Source organism: Amphiura filiformis, chromosome 3, assembly GCF_039555335.1.
Source record: "Amphiura filiformis chromosome 3, Afil_fr2py, whole genome shotgun sequence".
NCBI classification, from domain to species: domain Eukaryota; kingdom Metazoa; phylum Echinodermata; class Ophiuroidea; order Amphilepidida; family Amphiuridae; genus Amphiura; species Amphiura filiformis.
Window position 1 is genome coordinate 73126365 of NC_092630.1, and position 18699 is coordinate 73145063.

The 18699-nt window shown below is 36.9% G+C and overlaps 1 protein-coding gene across 1 annotated transcript in view; it reads right to left on the reverse strand.

Moving 5' to 3' along the window:
• LOC140149101 (uncharacterized) overlaps positions 1-18699 on the reverse strand; it is a 41908-nt gene that overhangs the window by 9067 nt on the left and 14142 nt on the right. Inside the window, 16 exon segments of the mRNA XM_072171268.1 lie at positions 1491-1580; positions 2818-2934; positions 4030-4224; positions 4544-4697; positions 4699-5075; positions 5754-6056; positions 6323-6498; positions 7272-7397; positions 7770-7911; positions 8464-8702; positions 9339-9471; positions 10066-11774; positions 14078-14207; positions 15584-15673; positions 17033-17204; positions 18254-18393. Of these exon segments, the coding sequence (XP_072027369.1) occupies positions 1491-1580; positions 2818-2934; positions 4030-4224; positions 4544-4697; positions 4699-5075; positions 5754-6056; positions 6323-6498; positions 7272-7397; positions 7770-7911; positions 8464-8702; positions 9339-9471; positions 10066-11774; positions 14078-14207; positions 15584-15673; positions 17033-17204; positions 18254-18393 (4293 nt within the window).

The window sequence follows — 18699 nt, forward strand, 5'->3', positions numbered from 1 at the left end:
ATTTATAACGGCTGATTTACTTTTTGTGAGGTCTTCAGATATTTGTTTAAATCAGGCCATGCTGTGTAGAGAAGTTAAGATGTTATGATTAAAAATGGAGTCAAGTGCCATATTTTACTCAAACTATTGTCTTAAGGTTGGTCTGAACCCTGGAATTGCCATTCTAAATATGTATACTTTTATATACTTTAGACCAACAATTTAGCAGTTATGAGGCCCGAAAGTTTCCATAATTCCAGGGTTCAGACCAACCTTAATACTGCCTTCGCTCACGGCTAATTCATGCACCAACAGAAAAATCCAGAGGCAATCTTGGATATGTGAGTCAGGGAAAACATGTACTACAAATACTTCATAAACATTTTAAATGATTATTCCTCATAAACAGTTTTTAAATCCATCTTTACTGGACAACCAAGATGGTAAATTGCAATTAAAACGTAAGTAAGATTCCACACATACCGGGTGTCCCAAAAAAAGGTTACATGTAGATTTTTGAAAACATTCTAAGTTAATGTTAACAAATATAAATGTCCTTTTAATGACATAATCTATGTACCCTCTACTAGTACCCCTGTGAATGTCAACTTCACAACGTGCGTATTTAGCTCGCATTCCACGCATTCCTGAGCAAGCTGTTTACCATGTTTACGTGACATAATGCAACACGAGGTTCGCTGCCCACACACTGCGTATACAGTTCATTTGGCGGGTCATTTGAGTAGGTCCAGCCATAGCACGGCAGGCGCAGTATATTATTTTGTAGAACAGATAATTAAACTTGTTCAGTTTTAATTCGAAAATTCGGTCAGAAAATGGACAATATTCCTCAGTATATAACACAGCAGCGATTTCAACTCAACAAAACCCATTCAGCCTAAATGCAAATTGTTATTAATTTTATAATGTTGATCACCAAAAAATGTTCCTCTCTAATCACCATCTTTATTTCTACCAACGAGAGTCACGAAGCTTTGTAAGAGATGTGCAATATTTAATTGTCAATGTGATTCTTTAGTGCAAAAAGTTTTTCAACCATGAAAAAAAAAGAGAAATAAAAAGTAATTAGAAAAAATAGAGCACAAAGATGTGCTTGTGTTTAACTTTCGTTGTGCGATATTTTGATTATTAGTCACTCTTGACACCCTTGTCATCTTGCGCTCATAAGTTAAGTTGCTTTTAAGATATGGAGTTGAAACTTAGCAGACAATTACAAAAAGGATGAATAAATAATACCTGAAAAAATGACAGTGTTTTGTTGTACCATCATAAAATGTGGTTCATTTTCTACATGTAACCTTTTTATGGGACACCTTGTATATCACAACATCAATTTAACCATCATCTGACTCATGCTCAGTTTGCTTAAAAACCATATGAAACATAAACATATTAAACAAAAAAACTCAAGTTGTTCGTAAGCATATTTCCTATATCATAATGACCAAACATTAAGCTTGAATTTAACCATTCATATCTATCCCACTTACATCAGTTTCTTCCCTACAAGCAGCCCGGGTTCGCCTCCTGCCTCTTGTGTTTCTTGCAGTTCCTTTCTTCTTACTGCCAGTTTCCATCTCCTAGATTACGACAACAAAAAAAGATTCACATTACTGATAGCACTTTGTCTTAAATTACTTGGAAGTGTACATGTGTCAAGTTGTTGCTGGGTTGAAATCCACAAACTATTTTATGTCAGCTTTCACATGCAATATTTGAACTGTTATCTGGCAAATTCCTGCAGATGGCCACTTGATCTTGATACATGATTAATAACATTAATTCAACATAATGTGTGACATGGTAGGTATATGCATGCATGAGGACAAACACATGACAGTAAGTTCATTCAATACATAGACTGGCTTACACCCAAGCTGGCTAAAAAGGAAACTGTGCAGCATGCAAATACAGAAGACATGCATCCTCATCAACCCATTCAGTAAATTGTACACAAACATCAATTACACCACTACACCTCAATATTCTAAACTAGAATCACTACGCACACAATAAAATGTGGATTTGCTCTTCTCTTTTCTTTTACTTTCACATCCTTTCAGGTTTGATTCAGGGGTAACCCCTTACAGAAGGGGTTATTTTTTCCATACCTTATTTTCAAGAAGTGCATGTTTACTTTTCCATGACTTGACATGTTTTTCAATGGATTAAAAGGCTTTTATCTTCCTAGAGTTCCAAGAGTGCTATTTTATATACCCAGAACTTTTCCCCTACATTGATTAATGCTAATGGAAATTGATCAGAACTGATCATAACTTTTGAGAGAACACCCTCCCTCTCTAGACATGATAGTCAAGTACAGACTGATCATTTAAGTGTTGCATTACACCAATTTTCGCTCATTTTTCACTCACTTCATAATAATGAGGTAGACTCAAATTTGTTCTTGGTGAGCCTGAAATCCATGTGCAGTGCATACAAAAATCCACATGCTTGATATATTGGCAAAGTAAATAGGAACAATTCAATGAATTATAGCAATAAAACAATAAAAATGCAAAAGACTTTGAATGCCAACCAATTCTGAAGCACCTTTTCAAATCAAGCATACTGTGCACAAAGAGTCACTTTGAAAAAACACAATCCGGAAATCCGGTACACTGACAATCTTGGAATCTTTAAAAAGACATATTTTAAAACAATAATCCATTTTCACCGATAAAAGGTTTCTTATTGCTAATATGAAAATGAGGATCAAGTTAACCACCACTTTTCCATAAAATGAGGGAAATTTGCATGCAACATTTTATATGACCAGTCTGTATGTGGTAGGCCTACACACAATTGCATGTATACCTGAGATGAGTATATATTAGATTCATTGATGTCGGTGCTTGAGCAGCCATGTTTCTTGAATTGGCTGGCTGTCAAATTCACCCATTTCATCATGCCGTGTGCACCAGTCGCTTTGCCCTACATAACAAAAACACATTGGGGATAAATGGGCAGAACAAATCTGTTAATTAGTTGGTCATCTTCCCAATTCTCATGTTGTTAATGACATGGTGTGTTATAAGCCTGTGTAAAATCAATGACTCAGCGGCATAGAGACGCATGCCATTGGTTGATGTGTGCACCCAATAAGTACACGTCTCATTTTCCCCCACTGAGCCATTGATATATGATGGATATCAAATCAAATAGTCAATAGGTGAAATGCAATATTACAGTTGAAATCCATAGACCCCATATGCATGACATAACCTTAAATCTCCCACACAGGGGTGTAGATTGGAGTCACCCATTCAGATAACCCCATTTGAAATTCACTACCTGTGTGGCAGATTAAAATCATGTCTTCCATAAGGGGTGTATGCATTTCAAATGGAATAGCCTAATGGATGGTACTTGAAAAGTGAAATGAATGTTGATGCATGCAATTGATGGTGTTATGTTATAGGTGCAATGATGCACAAAACCAAACACTTCAGACTGGAAGAAACTGAAAATAAGAATGATGCTCCTTTTACCTGCAATGATGTGAGCATACATGTGTGCAAAGTGCATGGAGGGCAATTCAAATTGTGATAACAGAGTGATTAGTGGAGAATCTTTATGAACAAAAGGGAAATTCAAAACAGATTACAAAGAAACCTGGAGTATTTTGCTTTAAAGCCACTCATAAAAAGAGCACAGTATGAGAAGGGAAGATTCAAGTTAATGACTTGATAATAGAAATCATGAGAATGCATGAAAATATATGGAACTTGGTCTACAATACAAGCAAGTAAATATTGTCAATGTTGATAATCATTGCTCCTTTGCCAATTAAACATTAGGGTGTGGCAAAACACTTATTTTCTCCGATCCACTTGGAATTCTCGGAGACTTTTACTGGAGCGCATACTGCTATTGTGCTGAAATATCAGCAAGATCGAAGCATGTTTCGCCCAGGCAGTAGATTTTCACAAAATCCCTACAACTATGTATTTGCAATCTCTTATTATATAACTCCATAGAGAAATCAGTAGGAGCAACCTGGGAAAAATATAAACAACTTCAACCCACCTCTTCCAACATCTCTGTGCTCTTTCTCTTCTTTCCTCGCCTAGTATTGCGAGTCTTCTTCTGGAGGGGAGTGACATCCATCTCCACCCGTGATGAGTCTGTCTCATCAGGCTCCATTATGACCATTGAAGGCTGCCTGCCAGATTCTGATGAAGATGTGGATGAATAATAACTAGGTGGTTCCTCATAGATGGGCTGCAGAAATGGAACAAGACAGTGTTAAGTTTATTTCACAGTGTTTGGGATGTCTTCTGGTAACTTTTCTCACTCATTACAATACAGTGGTCATTTTTAGAAATAACAATTTTAACACATTCAACAGGAATGGAGAGCACTTCTATCGCCTGAGAAGGAACTTCCTAGTAGTACTCCATACAAGACTAGTTTGGGGTTGAAAATGGCCGAGTGGCAGTGGGGTGAAAGCTTCCTACAGGTCTGTGTGAATCATATAATTGCCTAATTAGACTCACATAAGTACTGTATAGCAACACTTCATTTTTTTGAATGAAATTACCTCATCTATTTCTTGTTGCTCATCATTAGGTGCAGATGGTTCTTCTGTACTAGATGCTTGATCCTGGACAACAATGTCTTTTGTCACAACAGGTGAATCTTCAATAACAATCACCTCCTCCTTAACTGGCTGCAGAGCGTGACGCCCCTTACACGCTCCTTGTCCTTACAGGTTCTCCATAGTCGGACTCCTCCTCATTGCTTTGGGAGAAGTTTGATTTATTTGTGCGCTTTGATCTATTTCCTGTAGATCTGGTTGACCTTCTTGTGGATCTTGTTGCATCTTCCTCAGATTCGTCATCTTCTGTGAAAGCTGCCGACTGTGACATTTGCTCCAGCATTTCCTTCTTCAGTTGCTCTATGTATTTCTCTTTGTCTTCCAAAGTGTCTAAAGCTTTCTGCTCTTTTGCTCTTAAACTCTCAAGTTCTCCTTCCAGTGCACCTAGTAGGGTGTCCTTATCCTTTCTCCACTTAGCTAGTTCTTCTTTCTTCAGCTTCTCTTGCTCTTGCAACTGCTTTTCCAGCTCGGCAATCTGTAAAAATTGATACAATATTTTATTCAGGCATCAAAACAATCATTACAAGATTAAATAATCAAGACTGAGGAAAATAAAAGTTTTGGTTCTGGTGAGATGTAAGGAAGAAATTGTTGCACACTCATCAATATCATTATGTTCACAATTTCAATTTACCTTCTATTTAGAGTGAAAATGATGTAATGTGGTTCAGCAAATGTCAGACTTAAGACATGGACAAACCCTGAAAAGTCTGGTACATGAAGGATTAAATAAAACAATTAACACATTGATGTATTAGAATAGAGCAGGGACCCATTTTAAAAACACTTACTATTGATTGATTTAATAGGGATTTGCATGTCATGTGGTAAGTCAATCGTAAGATCATTATTTTGTAAATTAAATCTAATACTGAACTAAAATTTGCAACTCACTTTGCTACGCTTGCATCCGAAAACTTTGGACTTCGTCAGGCATCTGATTGATTGATTGCCTCATGAAGTCCGAAGACTTCGGACGCAACATAGCAAAGTGAGTTGCAAATTTTAGTTCCAGTATTAGATTTAATTTACAAAATAATGTTTTGAACTACTGGGTGAATAATCTACACCAAGATACAATCATAAGATTGATCGTAAGGCTTTGTGAAACGAGCCCCGAGAACAACAGGATATTGCCTCATCTATAAAATACCTTGTCATCCTTCCAAGCTTGATCCTTCTTCATCTCCTCCACATCATTATTCTCCATCTTATCCCTTAACTCCATCACTTCCTTCCTTCTTTCCTTGAGCTCCTTTTGATGCCTCTCACATTGTTCCTGCATCTTGTCCGACTCCAGCTGAGTCCTATCAATGTCCATCTGCATCTTCTCCATCTCTTCCTCTTTCCTGGATAGATTTGTCCTGGTCACACCTAATTCTTTTTCCAAATCTTTCACTTCAGTGTTCGTCTCTTCTAGAGCTTCTTTTAGGGTTTTTACTTCTTTTGCAAGTTCCTGAATGAATATATGATAAAAGTGTTAACAGATTAAAGAACCATTATTTACAGAGTCAAACACAGGCTTAGCATTTCGACACAGTGTGATTGATTCTTGCAAAGGAATTCTGCGGACATCATTCTTCAAACACTTACTATTTGATACAGTTTTATGGCAAAAAATAATCAGCCAAAGCAACACTCAAGAAATAAAATGGATACACCATGGCAAAAATCCACTGGCCATAATCAGAATCTCTTTTCAAATTGGTCCAATTTTCTTACCTCCTCTTTCTTCATGGCACTCTCTAGTTCAGCCTCTTTAGCGCCTTGATCTTTCTCTTGTGCTGATTTGTTGCTGTTGAATTTGGCCAGATCTCGCTGGGCTTGGCGCAGAGATTTCTGATCTTCTGACGAGGTCTTCATCAGTGTGGTGTACTTCTCTTGTAACTTCTCCAATTCTAGTAATGCATTGGTAAATTAAAATGGCATACTCGTAAATTACCGACAATTTGTTGCTTAGATAGTTAACTATTATTTACAACCATATCACTGTTACTACAAAAGTATGATATTTAATAGCGTTCTACAAACTGACATATTAAATTGAGAGAACAACAAACAAACAGGACTCAGTGGGGCACAAGGTCTTAGCTAGCCATGCGTCCACCCGTCTTTAAGACGGCCTAATCTAATTTTAGACGGGTGGATTTAATGGATTTTACAGATGTGATAGCTCTAAAACAGATGATTTTAAGGTTATATGAACTTGAGACTAATTCAGAGTGACATGTAAAGGCCAAATCAGGACATATTTGACCCTAGTGACCCTTCCATGGGTATAGACAAGTTGTTTTATATTTGAGGGTCAAATTTTGGTGTCTGCTTGGACGGGTGGTTTCTGATTTCTGGCTAAGACTCTGGTGGGGCATTGAACCATAGTCACTCAATTATCAGTTAAGATCTTCACTACACTACCTGAGTTCACAGTTGGTACTTGGGTAATCTCACCTAGGCATGATTGCATACTCTCTCTCAGCGACCAATTATATAATAAATGATAAAGAGAGGCCACCTCCTTTCTTCATTAACATTATAATTTCACAACAAACTATCACATTTAATCCATGGAGTACATGGTGTGATGGGAAAGCTCTCAATGTATACCAAGTACATGAAAACAGCAAAGTTTCTTAATTTACAGCTGAAACGATCTGAGCAATGTTCCTTTTACCTTCTACTATTGTTTTGTAATCCTCCTCTTTACTACTCAAGAATTTATCTTGTTCAGCCATTGCTTCCTCTTGCTCTTGTAATGCAGATTTAAGTGTGTCCAAGTCTTTTTCTGTTGATTTCATTTCTGTAAATCAGACATTTTACAGAGATAAACATATTACTATACAAGCCACATGACTTTTCCATTCTGAAATGTTCACATTTGATCTAATATCATTGCCCATTTCCTAGGTAGCAATTGAATAAGTCAAAAACAAAAGAAATTAATCTCTTAACTGATTTTCAGAGCAAAAAAATATATTGATATCAATCCGCGATATTATAAGGCCCGCCGATTACGAACTGATCAAACTATAGGGTACATGTATAATGTATGACCTGGATACTAACATTCAGCACACTTGAACAATATCAAAATGATGTAACACAGACAAATACCACATACAAAAGTCACACAAACTCTAATCCTTGTTGTTAATAAGCCCAAGTGACTTACGTTGTTGAGCTGTTTTGACCTCCTGGCATTTCTGTTCCATCTTCTTCATCAACATGTTGATGGCGCTGGTCTTATTTGCTAATTCCTGTTCAAGACGTTGGCAATTTTCTTCTAGCTGCTTCTCGTTGCCAGAATGCTGTGTCTGTGAGTGAGCAAAGAATTTCAGCAAAATTATGTTTGTCTTTTTATGTTCCTGTTTCTTGGTCAACCTTCAGTAAAATGTTTGGGTGCTTGAACAAACACATTCTTATCACCAGTTTACTGACCGACAATAGCTTAGATGCCTAACTGTTTGGGCCTCTGTATTATTTATGAATATATATCCAATTTCCTGTCTAATTTCACCATTGATAGGGGGCACCATAATGGCAAAAAATATGACACCAATCGTGGCAACTGACACATAATACCGGGTAAAATCAATGTTCAAGATTAACTATTTCCCGACAGACAAACCTAATCGACCATCTGCAGTACAGAAGTTAAGATACATTCGGTCAAATAGTTCGCTAACCTATCAACTCCTAGCTTTCTGATCTGTAGAAACAGACAACCAGATAAATCATTCCAAGCAGTCATATACACAAACTATTCTCCCACTTTTATCACTCTTATAAATAAATCTATTGGCATATCTGTTGTGTTATTGTTCTGTGTGAGAAGGAAACCAGGTAATATCACCTGTCAGACTCACCTGATTTTCCTGTAACCTGACCACCTCTGATTTCTTAGCCTCCAGATCTTCCTCCATTCTCTCAATTCTACTCTGTTGGTCTCTGACAGAATCCTTCTTACTCTCTAGACTCTGTTCCAGGCTGCTGCATTTGCTCAGCATGTCCTGCAGGGTCTGCTTTGTCACTTCAAGTTGCTGTTCTGTTGCACGTAACTTTTCTTCCAGATTCTCCACCTTTGATCTCATTTGATTGGTATCTCCTGGAAATGATAACATTTCAATAATAACATTTACAGAAGATGAGCAGCTGGTTAGACAGGATTGTACAAGACTGGCAGAACTCTCAATACACAGCCTCTTTAAAAACGCTATACACAATTTTTTTTGGGAAAATTTGCCATATTGGATTATGACCAAATCAGAATGTCTTGCAATCAGTCATGGGTTGCAAATGAGTGATTCAAACAGTATTGGCATCGTAAAGCATGAGCATTATAAAGCTTTATGTAGCAATTACTACATTATAATCGGTATAGATTGCAACAAGCATACACTAAAGAATCAAAGTCCTGGAATCCAACTTTGCCACAAGCAACAGTGAAACATTCAGAGGAATACTATACCCCTCTTTCAACGGGAGACATACACATGGCCCAAGCTCTCCCACTCTGATCTGGATAAGTGAGGTTTTACGTTTATGTAATAATTAAAAGATATTTGTACATTGGTGATTAGAATTGGGGGCAACATTTCTTTATTCTAAATTATTACAAAATGAGTGAACCATGTCACAGTCAGTGTCAATTATTTTTCTAATCCGTCATTATCAACTAGCAAGCACTGTATTTATGCAAAATTTATGTATATTTATACAAATCCCTCAATGTTGTCAATACCTGAAACATTTGAAAGTTTGTCAGCCTGTTGTGTTTTCTCTTCCAGTGCCTTCTTGGTTTGCTGAAGCTCCTCCTCAACCTCCTTGGTTCTCCTGATCTGTTTGGCCATGGACGTTGCTGTTCTTTCTGCCATCTAAATATGGTATACAAAATATAATATTGGGAAATGAAAGGCATAATGACAACTGATCAATCATAATCTTTTGATGGCATAACTTACATGATTTGTGTTTAATTTTATTTGATAGAAACAAATGAGATAATAAAATTTCCTGTCTTGAATTTCAAGAAAAAATGACGAGTGTTTTTTGAAACTCACTCAGTCCACCACCACAACATATATATATAGTTTAAAGCACAAATTAATGTGTCCATAATTCATGGTACTCAAACGATAACTGATAAAAGTCAGTATCATTCATAGCCATTAGCTGTTTGACACGTCTATCATAACGTAACAACCTTTTCATGACAAATGTACAGTGGTATATGAATTATTATGGGAGAGAATGCGAGTCCTTGCAGGATAACACTTATCAGTCAGGGATAACAATCATGGAAGTTCATAATAAACAAGGCTTCTGACCTGGCCAAAATTTCACAAACAAGCTTTAGCCAACCTGGAATGACAAGGCTGGTTACACACCTGTCAGACAAGCCGAGATCAACTACAAGTACTTATGGTTGATTATGGTTGATATGAAATGTCATTATTTTGCCTGCTTACCTCCAGTGATATCCTCATCTCTGAGATACGGGCATCATAACCAGATGCAGCATTCTTGGTATCCTTGTGAGCTTTTTGCTCCTCTGAAAGTTCCTCTTTAACCTTGCCAAGACTTTCCTCTAGATTCCTTAACCTTCCGCTTGCCTCTCGTCCTGTTTCATTGGCCTCATCAAACCTCTCCTGAAGATCTGCCAGAGTGTCCTCAAGCTCCTTCACCTTGCCAGTCAGCTCTTCGGTAATCGCCTTTTCCTTCTCTAAATCAGCCTCGACACTCTTGACCTGGTTCTTCAGAAGCTCCGATACCGACTCGCCATCTTTAACAGCTGCTTCACTTTCCTGTGCTTTGAATTGCAGTCTCTCCAGTTCTTTCTTTGCACATGTGGAAGATTTAGTAGACTCGCCAAGCCTCTGCTGCAGATTTTCAATTTGTCCTTTAAGACCATCCATCTCCATTGAGTTGTTCTTGATAACCTCTTTGGATTCTTCAAGTTCAGCTTTGGTATCTTTTAAACTGTCATCGAGCTCCTTAACTCTGACTTGTGACTCCTGTTCCATTGATTTTAAATCTGCCCTAGCTTTATCTAACTCGTTGGATAAACTGTCAACCTGCTGGTTGTTTTCTTGTGAAGCTGACTCAAGATTTTCTTGGACTCTATTAATCTCTGTTCTTAATTGTTCCGCCTCCTGCTGAAGCTTTGAAGCATCACTGGTGGCTTTGTTAGCAGTGTCTAGTTGCGACAACAGATTCTTAATTTGTACCTCGCCTTCCTCCTGCATTGACTTCAATTTGCTCTGCAATTGGTTCACTTCGTCTGTACTGTTTTTCATCTGTTCTTGCACATTCGCCAGTTGAGATTGTAAATCTGTGCTTTCAGAGCGATGCTCCTCTTGAGCAGCTTCCAACTTCCCTTGCAGATCAGCTGCAGCTTTCTCTGCCCTCTCAAACTTTCTTCCAAACTTTCCATCTTGATATGTTGCTCATGGGCTTCAAACACGACCGTTTAAGTCACCCTTTTGCTTCTGTTCTTTAGCTTCCTTCAAGGATTGTTGCACAAGAGTAAGATTACTGGTGAGTTTCATGATCTCTGCTTCTTTTTCCTCAATGAGTGAAGCATGAGTGGCTTGTGCTTTCTCAGCTTCCACCAACTTTGCTTCTTTTTCCTCAATGAGTGAAGCATGTGTGGCTTGTGCTTTCTCAGCTTCCATGATCTTTGCTTCTTTTTCTTCAATGAGTGAAGCATGTGTGGCTTGCGCTTTCTCAGCTTCCACCAACTTTGCCTCCAATGTACTCTTAGTAGTGGTGAGTTCACTCTCTTGTGTTGTGGCTCTCTCAACTTCACCTTTCAGTTCAGTAATTTTAAGCTCTTTTTCTTCCAGACATGAAACATGTTGGGCTAGGGCATGCTCTACTTCTTTCACTTTCTCAGTAAGTTCATTGTTCAACTTCTTAATTTCATCATCAGCTTCTGATGCTTGGACTTTGGCATTCTTCAAATTGGCTAATTCATTCTTCAAATTGGCTAATTGGTCTTCTTTCTCCTTCAGTTGTGCTGATGTCACTGCCGAGGCTTGTGTGGCTAATTGTTCTTTCTCTATTATCTCTTGTTTAAGAGCATCATAGGTGTTTTCCTGCTCGTGTACCAATGCCTCTGCATTGTCCATTCTTTCTGTCAACTCATCAATCTGACTTGCGTAAGTGGTACATTTTTCTGTTGACAAAAGGTATTGAGAATGTTATATTTTAGAATTGTGTGCAACGTAACTTGTTTGCTACATTTTTGAAACAAGAAACTTATTCTAATGTTGCTGTAAAACAAAATTGTCTTCTTTTTTAAAGGATAAAATACAGCTTAAATTAAAGGTGACAAAGTCATTGTCAGGTTTTCACTTTTCAGGCATTATCTGTTTGTCCTTGTCCAATGCACTTAACAAAAATGAGTGCTAAGAAATATAAAAATGGAATGGTTTGCCAAATTATAATACCTTTCTAAAACACTGGGTCAAATTAAAACAAATCTAAAATCTTTATCATCTCCTTAAATTAGGTAGTAATGCCACATAAAACATTTGCTAATATATTAGTCACATTTATGTATTTGTTTGAAAATCAATGTATTTATGATGTCACTATTTTCATGCTTTTGATGCTAGTGTGAGATGCGAGGTTGTGGAATTGGTTGTGTGTTTTTAGCAACTTAGTCAATTTATATGTTCCACAATTTTCAGATATTTCTTTGCTTTCAGTTGTACCTTAACTACCTCCCCATCTCATAATCTGCTTATTTGTTATTGTGTTGTGTTTTTATGATGGAAAATAAATATGAATATGAAGGCCTGTACAGCAAGTTTATTTTAAAATTCAATCAACGCAGGTGAATTAAAGCCAGACTATAACATTTCTTTAAAAATAGATTAGTATTCATTTTCCATAAAATGTTAGCTTTTACTCTCAGATATGTCCCAGTTTAATTTTGAGCCGAACAAGTGAGGTAAAGCATAGAAAATTGGAATTTACTACTTGCGCCCATGCATGTTACCCCCGCGGTTGTAATACGATACGATCCTCTGGGTGTGTGTGTATGTGTATCCCGCACGCCGTGTAGGCACTGTGCATACGTGTTCGACTAATATTTCCATCGTAATAATAAAACGCCGGTTCCATCGTTTTATTCAAAATCTCGGATTTTGACAAAACTACAGCACCTGAAGTCTTGATTTTTGCAGAGTATCTTTATTGACTAAAGTAGATTACAATCGTGTAAAAAACAGAATTTAAATTTTTTTTTAGGGTGTTCTCCTCAGCAAATGCTATAATCAGCCCTCGAATTAACACACGGCACCGACGGCATATTGCCGTGGGTGCCCACCCCCATTGCCGTAATGCCCTCAAAATATGTCCTTTACCGACGGCAGTCACTTGCCGTGCCCCTAAATGAAGTTGCCGTGGGTGCCCTAGCCGGCCAGCCCTGCCCCTTCATTATAAAAATCATTAACAAGTACTGGTTAAATCCCCGCAAAATTGTGGAAAATTAAATCGAAAATCTTGAACACGATCGCTATTTTGAGCATCGTAACCCAGCTATCAATCACAGTATACACAATAGTTTGTTGTGAATTAATATTCATTACCCCTACGTAAGCTTACATATTCAGCCAATCACATCGGCTTTTATACATTATCTGGTTGCTATTCATTTACTCGATTGGTCAGAGAAATACCTTCAACGTACTATCGACCAATCAGAAACGCTGTTAGTAACTAAAGCTTCCTCGACCTCGTGTCATGAACAAAATCTGAGCGCTGGGCAAATCAATTGTTCTCTTGATTATCAAACATTGACTTCCCATTGCAAACCGATGGCGATACCCTTCCGGTATCGTCTTATCATGTACATGTGAGCCCATCTCTAGATATGTTTTGCACGAAATAGTTTTTATCCCGCGAATTTGATCAATATTATTACCAAAGTTACAGCTGTTTCATCGCTGTTTCGAGTCAGTTTTGCAGCTCAGAACTAGGGATCGCAAAATTAAACTGTGATTTTTGATTGCTTTTTATTATAAAGCAGGTTTTTAAGCAATCAGGTTAGTTTTAGACTTTTAGTGTAAAGTTGAGAGTCATATTTTACTTTGGTGTCGAATTCAGCTGACGGTAATGCATCTATTCGCTTGCTCGAGAAACACTAGCTACGAATTTGCTCACGAATATTTAGCAAGCTTTGACCGTTAGTGAATATTTCGAACAACTATTCGCTTTTGAAAAATTGCCTTGGTGCCCTTCTCAAATTTTCAACAGTTGCCTTGATGCCCTTTTGAAATATTACAAATTGCCGTGCTGCCTTGCCTTTTCAGTGAAAATCCACGGCAATTATCAACTTGCCCTAAAAAAGTTGCCGTGCCCCTTCAGATCCTTAATTCGAGGGCTGGCTATAATATGGCTTTAATACAAACAAACAACTCGAGACAACCTATATAATGTACACATCACATCAGTTGATTGCATATTACACACCTCTGTATGTTTGAAGGTCTGATTGCACTTCTTCTAGCAGTGTTTCTTTGGTACATAACCTCTCGTTTGCCTCCTCCAAAGCTGTTTTGGTGTTCTCTACTAAAGATTGCAACTCCATTATCGTTTGATTCTGAAAAAGACAAAAAGGAATGTAAACAAAACAGTTAATCTATTGACAACTGCTTATGAATAGCAATATACCAACAGAGTACAAGAACAGTTCAAAATTACTTCACTTCATAAGAAGGTAAAAGTATCCCAAGGCACAACAATGAAATGGTTATCATGTTCACTCTTAATTTGGGATCAGTTTCTTAAGAGAGGACACTAACTAATGAGCAAACAATTCACTTTTAGGAAAGGAAGCCATATTTCTAACAAAGAAACTAACATTCCACAAAATTTATTTGGGAAACCAAGTTCTCTCCTAATGCTAACATTTCACAGGTAGGGGGCTAGTGATGTGGTCGGCACCGTTTTTTATTGTCGACATGTCGATATAATTCGTATACCGACGTCGACAGTGTGTCGACATAAAAAAAAATTCTAAAAAAAAATTTAAAAAAATAATATTTTTTTTTAATTTTCAAAAAATATTTTTAGCCAGAAAATCAAGTTATAGGCCCAAACTGACTTGTTATTCAAGGTTGAAACCAGAGAAATACTGCTACTCAAAAAAAAAAAATGCCAATTTTTTTTACAAAGTTGGAAAAAGTTGTACATTTGAATTACTTTTGTTTCTATTGAACAGCTAGCAATGCATACTAATTCAATGTGTCCCTGACTGTTCAATAGAAGCAAAGGTAATCAAAATGTACAAGTTCATCCAACTTTGTAAAAAATTGGCATTTTTTTTTTTTTTTTTTAGTAGCAGTATTTCTGGTTTCCAACCTTGAATAACAAGTCAGTTTGGGCCTATAACTTGCTTTTCTGGCCAAAAATATTTTTTGAAAACTAAAAAAAAAAAAAAAAAAATTTTTTTTTGTCGACATGATTTTTTGATGTCGACATGTCGGCATACGTGCCGACGTCGACATTATGTCGACATAAGGCATGTCGACCACATCACTAGTAGGGGCTTCACGGATTCACCATTTTTCCTGCATAATGAGCTAGCATAGAGACCATCAGAATACAACTTATCTTTGAACTTGTTTGTTTATTTGTATTACTTGTTGTTATATAATTGTGAAACATTTTATCAGATTGGGTACCGCAAGCTTCACACATTGCATCTTTTGGGGCATCAACATCTCTACATGTAGACATATTTATTTTGTAATGTTATATTATTACTTTGTACTTACTATTATGTGTATTGAGATTGAAAAAATGAATGCATCAATCAATCAATCAATCAATCAATCAATCAATTATGTGTCCACTCTGTATTTGCCCCAAGCATATGTAACATTAACGCTTTATCAAAGCATGTAAACGGGGATCTATTTTGATAAGCAGATCCTAGTTCAGACACACTTTATTCTGACACCCACTGCTACTAACCTGGGCACTCATCTTTTCCTCATCGTTTGCACTCTCAGATTTCAGCTTCTCGATGACTTCTTCCAAGTCTTCAATCTTTGCATCGCGTTCCTGTACAACAACAAATGGTTCACATATAGCATACAGGTCTGGTGAATATTAAGGAAAAAATATCACTCTTTTAGGTCAGAACCTGCAACAAATTGATGACTCACACAATTTTATTCACTTACATGAGATGGCACAAGACTTATTTTGTCAGTTTTAGTAATTTATCTAAAAACTGCAATGTCTTTCTTATTCAGACATTGATTTTAGGCCTAAAAAAGTTTGTATTGCAGCTTGTCCTTGAAGCGCCAAAGTCAGAGTCGGTCGGTATATATCGGTTTACCTTTTTTATATAAATATTTATAACATACAATATTAAGTTCACCACACAATACCTTAGTAAACAATGGTTCAATAAGGTTTGTCAGATCTGCTTTTTTTATATCATAGTTGTGCGGTACAAATTACAAACAGCCAAAACATTTTGCACATTTTATACCGAATGCAATGAAAATTCAAATATGAAAAAAAATGTGACCTCATTTTCTCTGATTTTGGATCAGTTAGAAACGGGCAATGAAACTTATACTAGGAAATGAATAAGGAAACCAATAGTCGTATCTATATATCCATAGGGCTTGCAGTTCTTGGGTTAAGACCAATAATACATAAAAACTAAAGTTTTGGGCATTTTTACCCAACCAAGAAAAGTCATGCACATAGGGCAGAAATTACAATCCTTGGGATCTCCTTTATAGATTCCCCCATACCATCTTCTTGTGTGTATTAGAGTGCAAACACCACTAGGTCATGCTTCCCTCTGACCCATGTTAAGGCCAGTTATTTATCAATACTAAGATGTATTCTTTCACTTGAAACTGATAACATACAACTTGCTAATATTTACTCTTATTTTTGCTTGATTTATTTCACTCTTTTCAACTCTAAAAAGTCACATGGCTCAAGACAGCTTAGTAAATTGGTGTGAAATAATAAGTCAGAAATGCGCGAATGCAAAATATTGTGATTACGCACGCGATTCGCGTCGTGTGCGTGAATTTTTGTGATTTTTTCAAAAACTCGAGATTTTTGAACAAATCTGACATCACCATGAGATTCCTTGACCAATTGCCTTTCCAAAAATGTATAATTTTATATACTTTGTACATATAATTCAGAAATAATGATGCTCGAAAAGGTCCATGTTCTCTCCCATTACTCTGCCCTTAAACTGATCACATAATCCCCCCACAGCAGCATGACTGCACAGAAAAAATTTCAATTCAAACTACAATAAACTTCTTACCAAACACTGCTTCAAATCTTGATTATTCATTGGAATCATTTTGAAAGAAAACATCTTTTCTTGACTTCAAGACATTTTTAATATTTCGTTTATTTTGCAAAGAAACCATCCATTACCTGAACTTTAACTTGTTCCGCTGCCAAGAGGGAGCTGGAGATGTATTCGTCGTCTTCAGTATCGTCATCTTTCTTGCGTCTCTTGTTTGCTTTCTTCACTGATTTGGCATACAGCTCAAGCTTTCTCTCAAACTTCTCTTCAGCAAACTCTTGCTCCTCACGTAGGCGTTCACTGCAAACAAAAATGGAATGGATCAGAATTGATACACAAAAGTTATATCTTCCAAATTTGGTGAAATTGAGACTAAGAAATAATAAATCATATAATATGCAATATGCTCATCTGAAGTGCAAGAAGTATAATGTTTAGTTTCAGCATATATATGCTCCTTTATATTCCATCACATGCACATGGCAAAAGGAGACCAGGGTGACAAACGACAAGCTATCTGCCTCACATATACACAAGTTGCTGGGCATACCAGCTCGTAATCGGCGGGAATTATTAGGCTTTTGTCACTACGTCGCAAAGTAGACCTAGACCCATGATATAGTTGACCTGTTTAGTCTTTATTTTGTGTGTTAAAGAAAGACAAAGTATGTGACTTCAATTAATAATTTGCGATACCTCTGGCGAGATGTCACAAGACAATTTACCAAATCAAATATATTGACATTAATCCGAGATGTTACAAGGCCCGCCAATTACGAGCTGCTAAAACTGTAGTTATGGATCATGCAGACCTGCCAACCTACCGTAGTCACTCAGAATGAGGGACATTGAGACCAAAATCTTGTAAATGTACACAAACCATGAATCCACAAATTCAAAAACTTGAGGTGTGCAACACTTTCAGAATTCAGGGAAGGTTTTGCAGGTCTAAATTTATCACAATAGACTAAAGAGAATTCTATAGCAAAATGTAAAGTGAAATTTGCATCATTTCCTGCTTCTTACATTTAAATTTGCCATCACTGAAATTTTCAGAAAACAGGACTGTCCGTCTTTTTCACTTTGGAAAACCCAAAATGAGGGACAGTTGGCAGGTCTGATCATGGTGCTTGGAGAAACATTATAGTCGCCTGCTCCGCAGTCAAATGAAATGAATGAATATGCAGTGGATCACGTTCAATACACCTTCAAGTACTACATGTTAAATAAACATGCTGTCACCAATGTGTAATTGGTTGTGGTGTGTTTGTTTACTTTGCACTCAACATCTATATCTACAGTAATTTGGCCAAGATTTGTGCTGAGCTGCTGAAAACATCTACACTTACTTGTAATCCTCTTCAATCTGTACAATCTGCTGAGCCATCTCCACACAGATTTCTTCCCTCAGATTCATCTCAAGGTTCAGCATCTTCTGCTTCTCTTCTACCAGTTGCGATTTCAAAACATCTACTACTTTCTTCAATCTCTGATATTTGGAGAAGAGAGAGATGGAAATTGAATTATAAGGTGGGTGCAAGCTCTATAATTCTAGACTGACTGATGATAAGCCCTGACAAGAGTTGACAGAGCAATCATGATGAAGATAAATATTTGATATTGCGTTATCAAATACCAATTACTGCAATTATTCTAATAGCAACAAAACCAATATGAAGCTCCATACAGTGGTAGGTTATAGGACAATCAAAAGGATGACGCAAAAACCATCATCATGAATTAAATATACATCACTTTTATGTGAGACAATAAGTACAAAACGACCCATTAATGT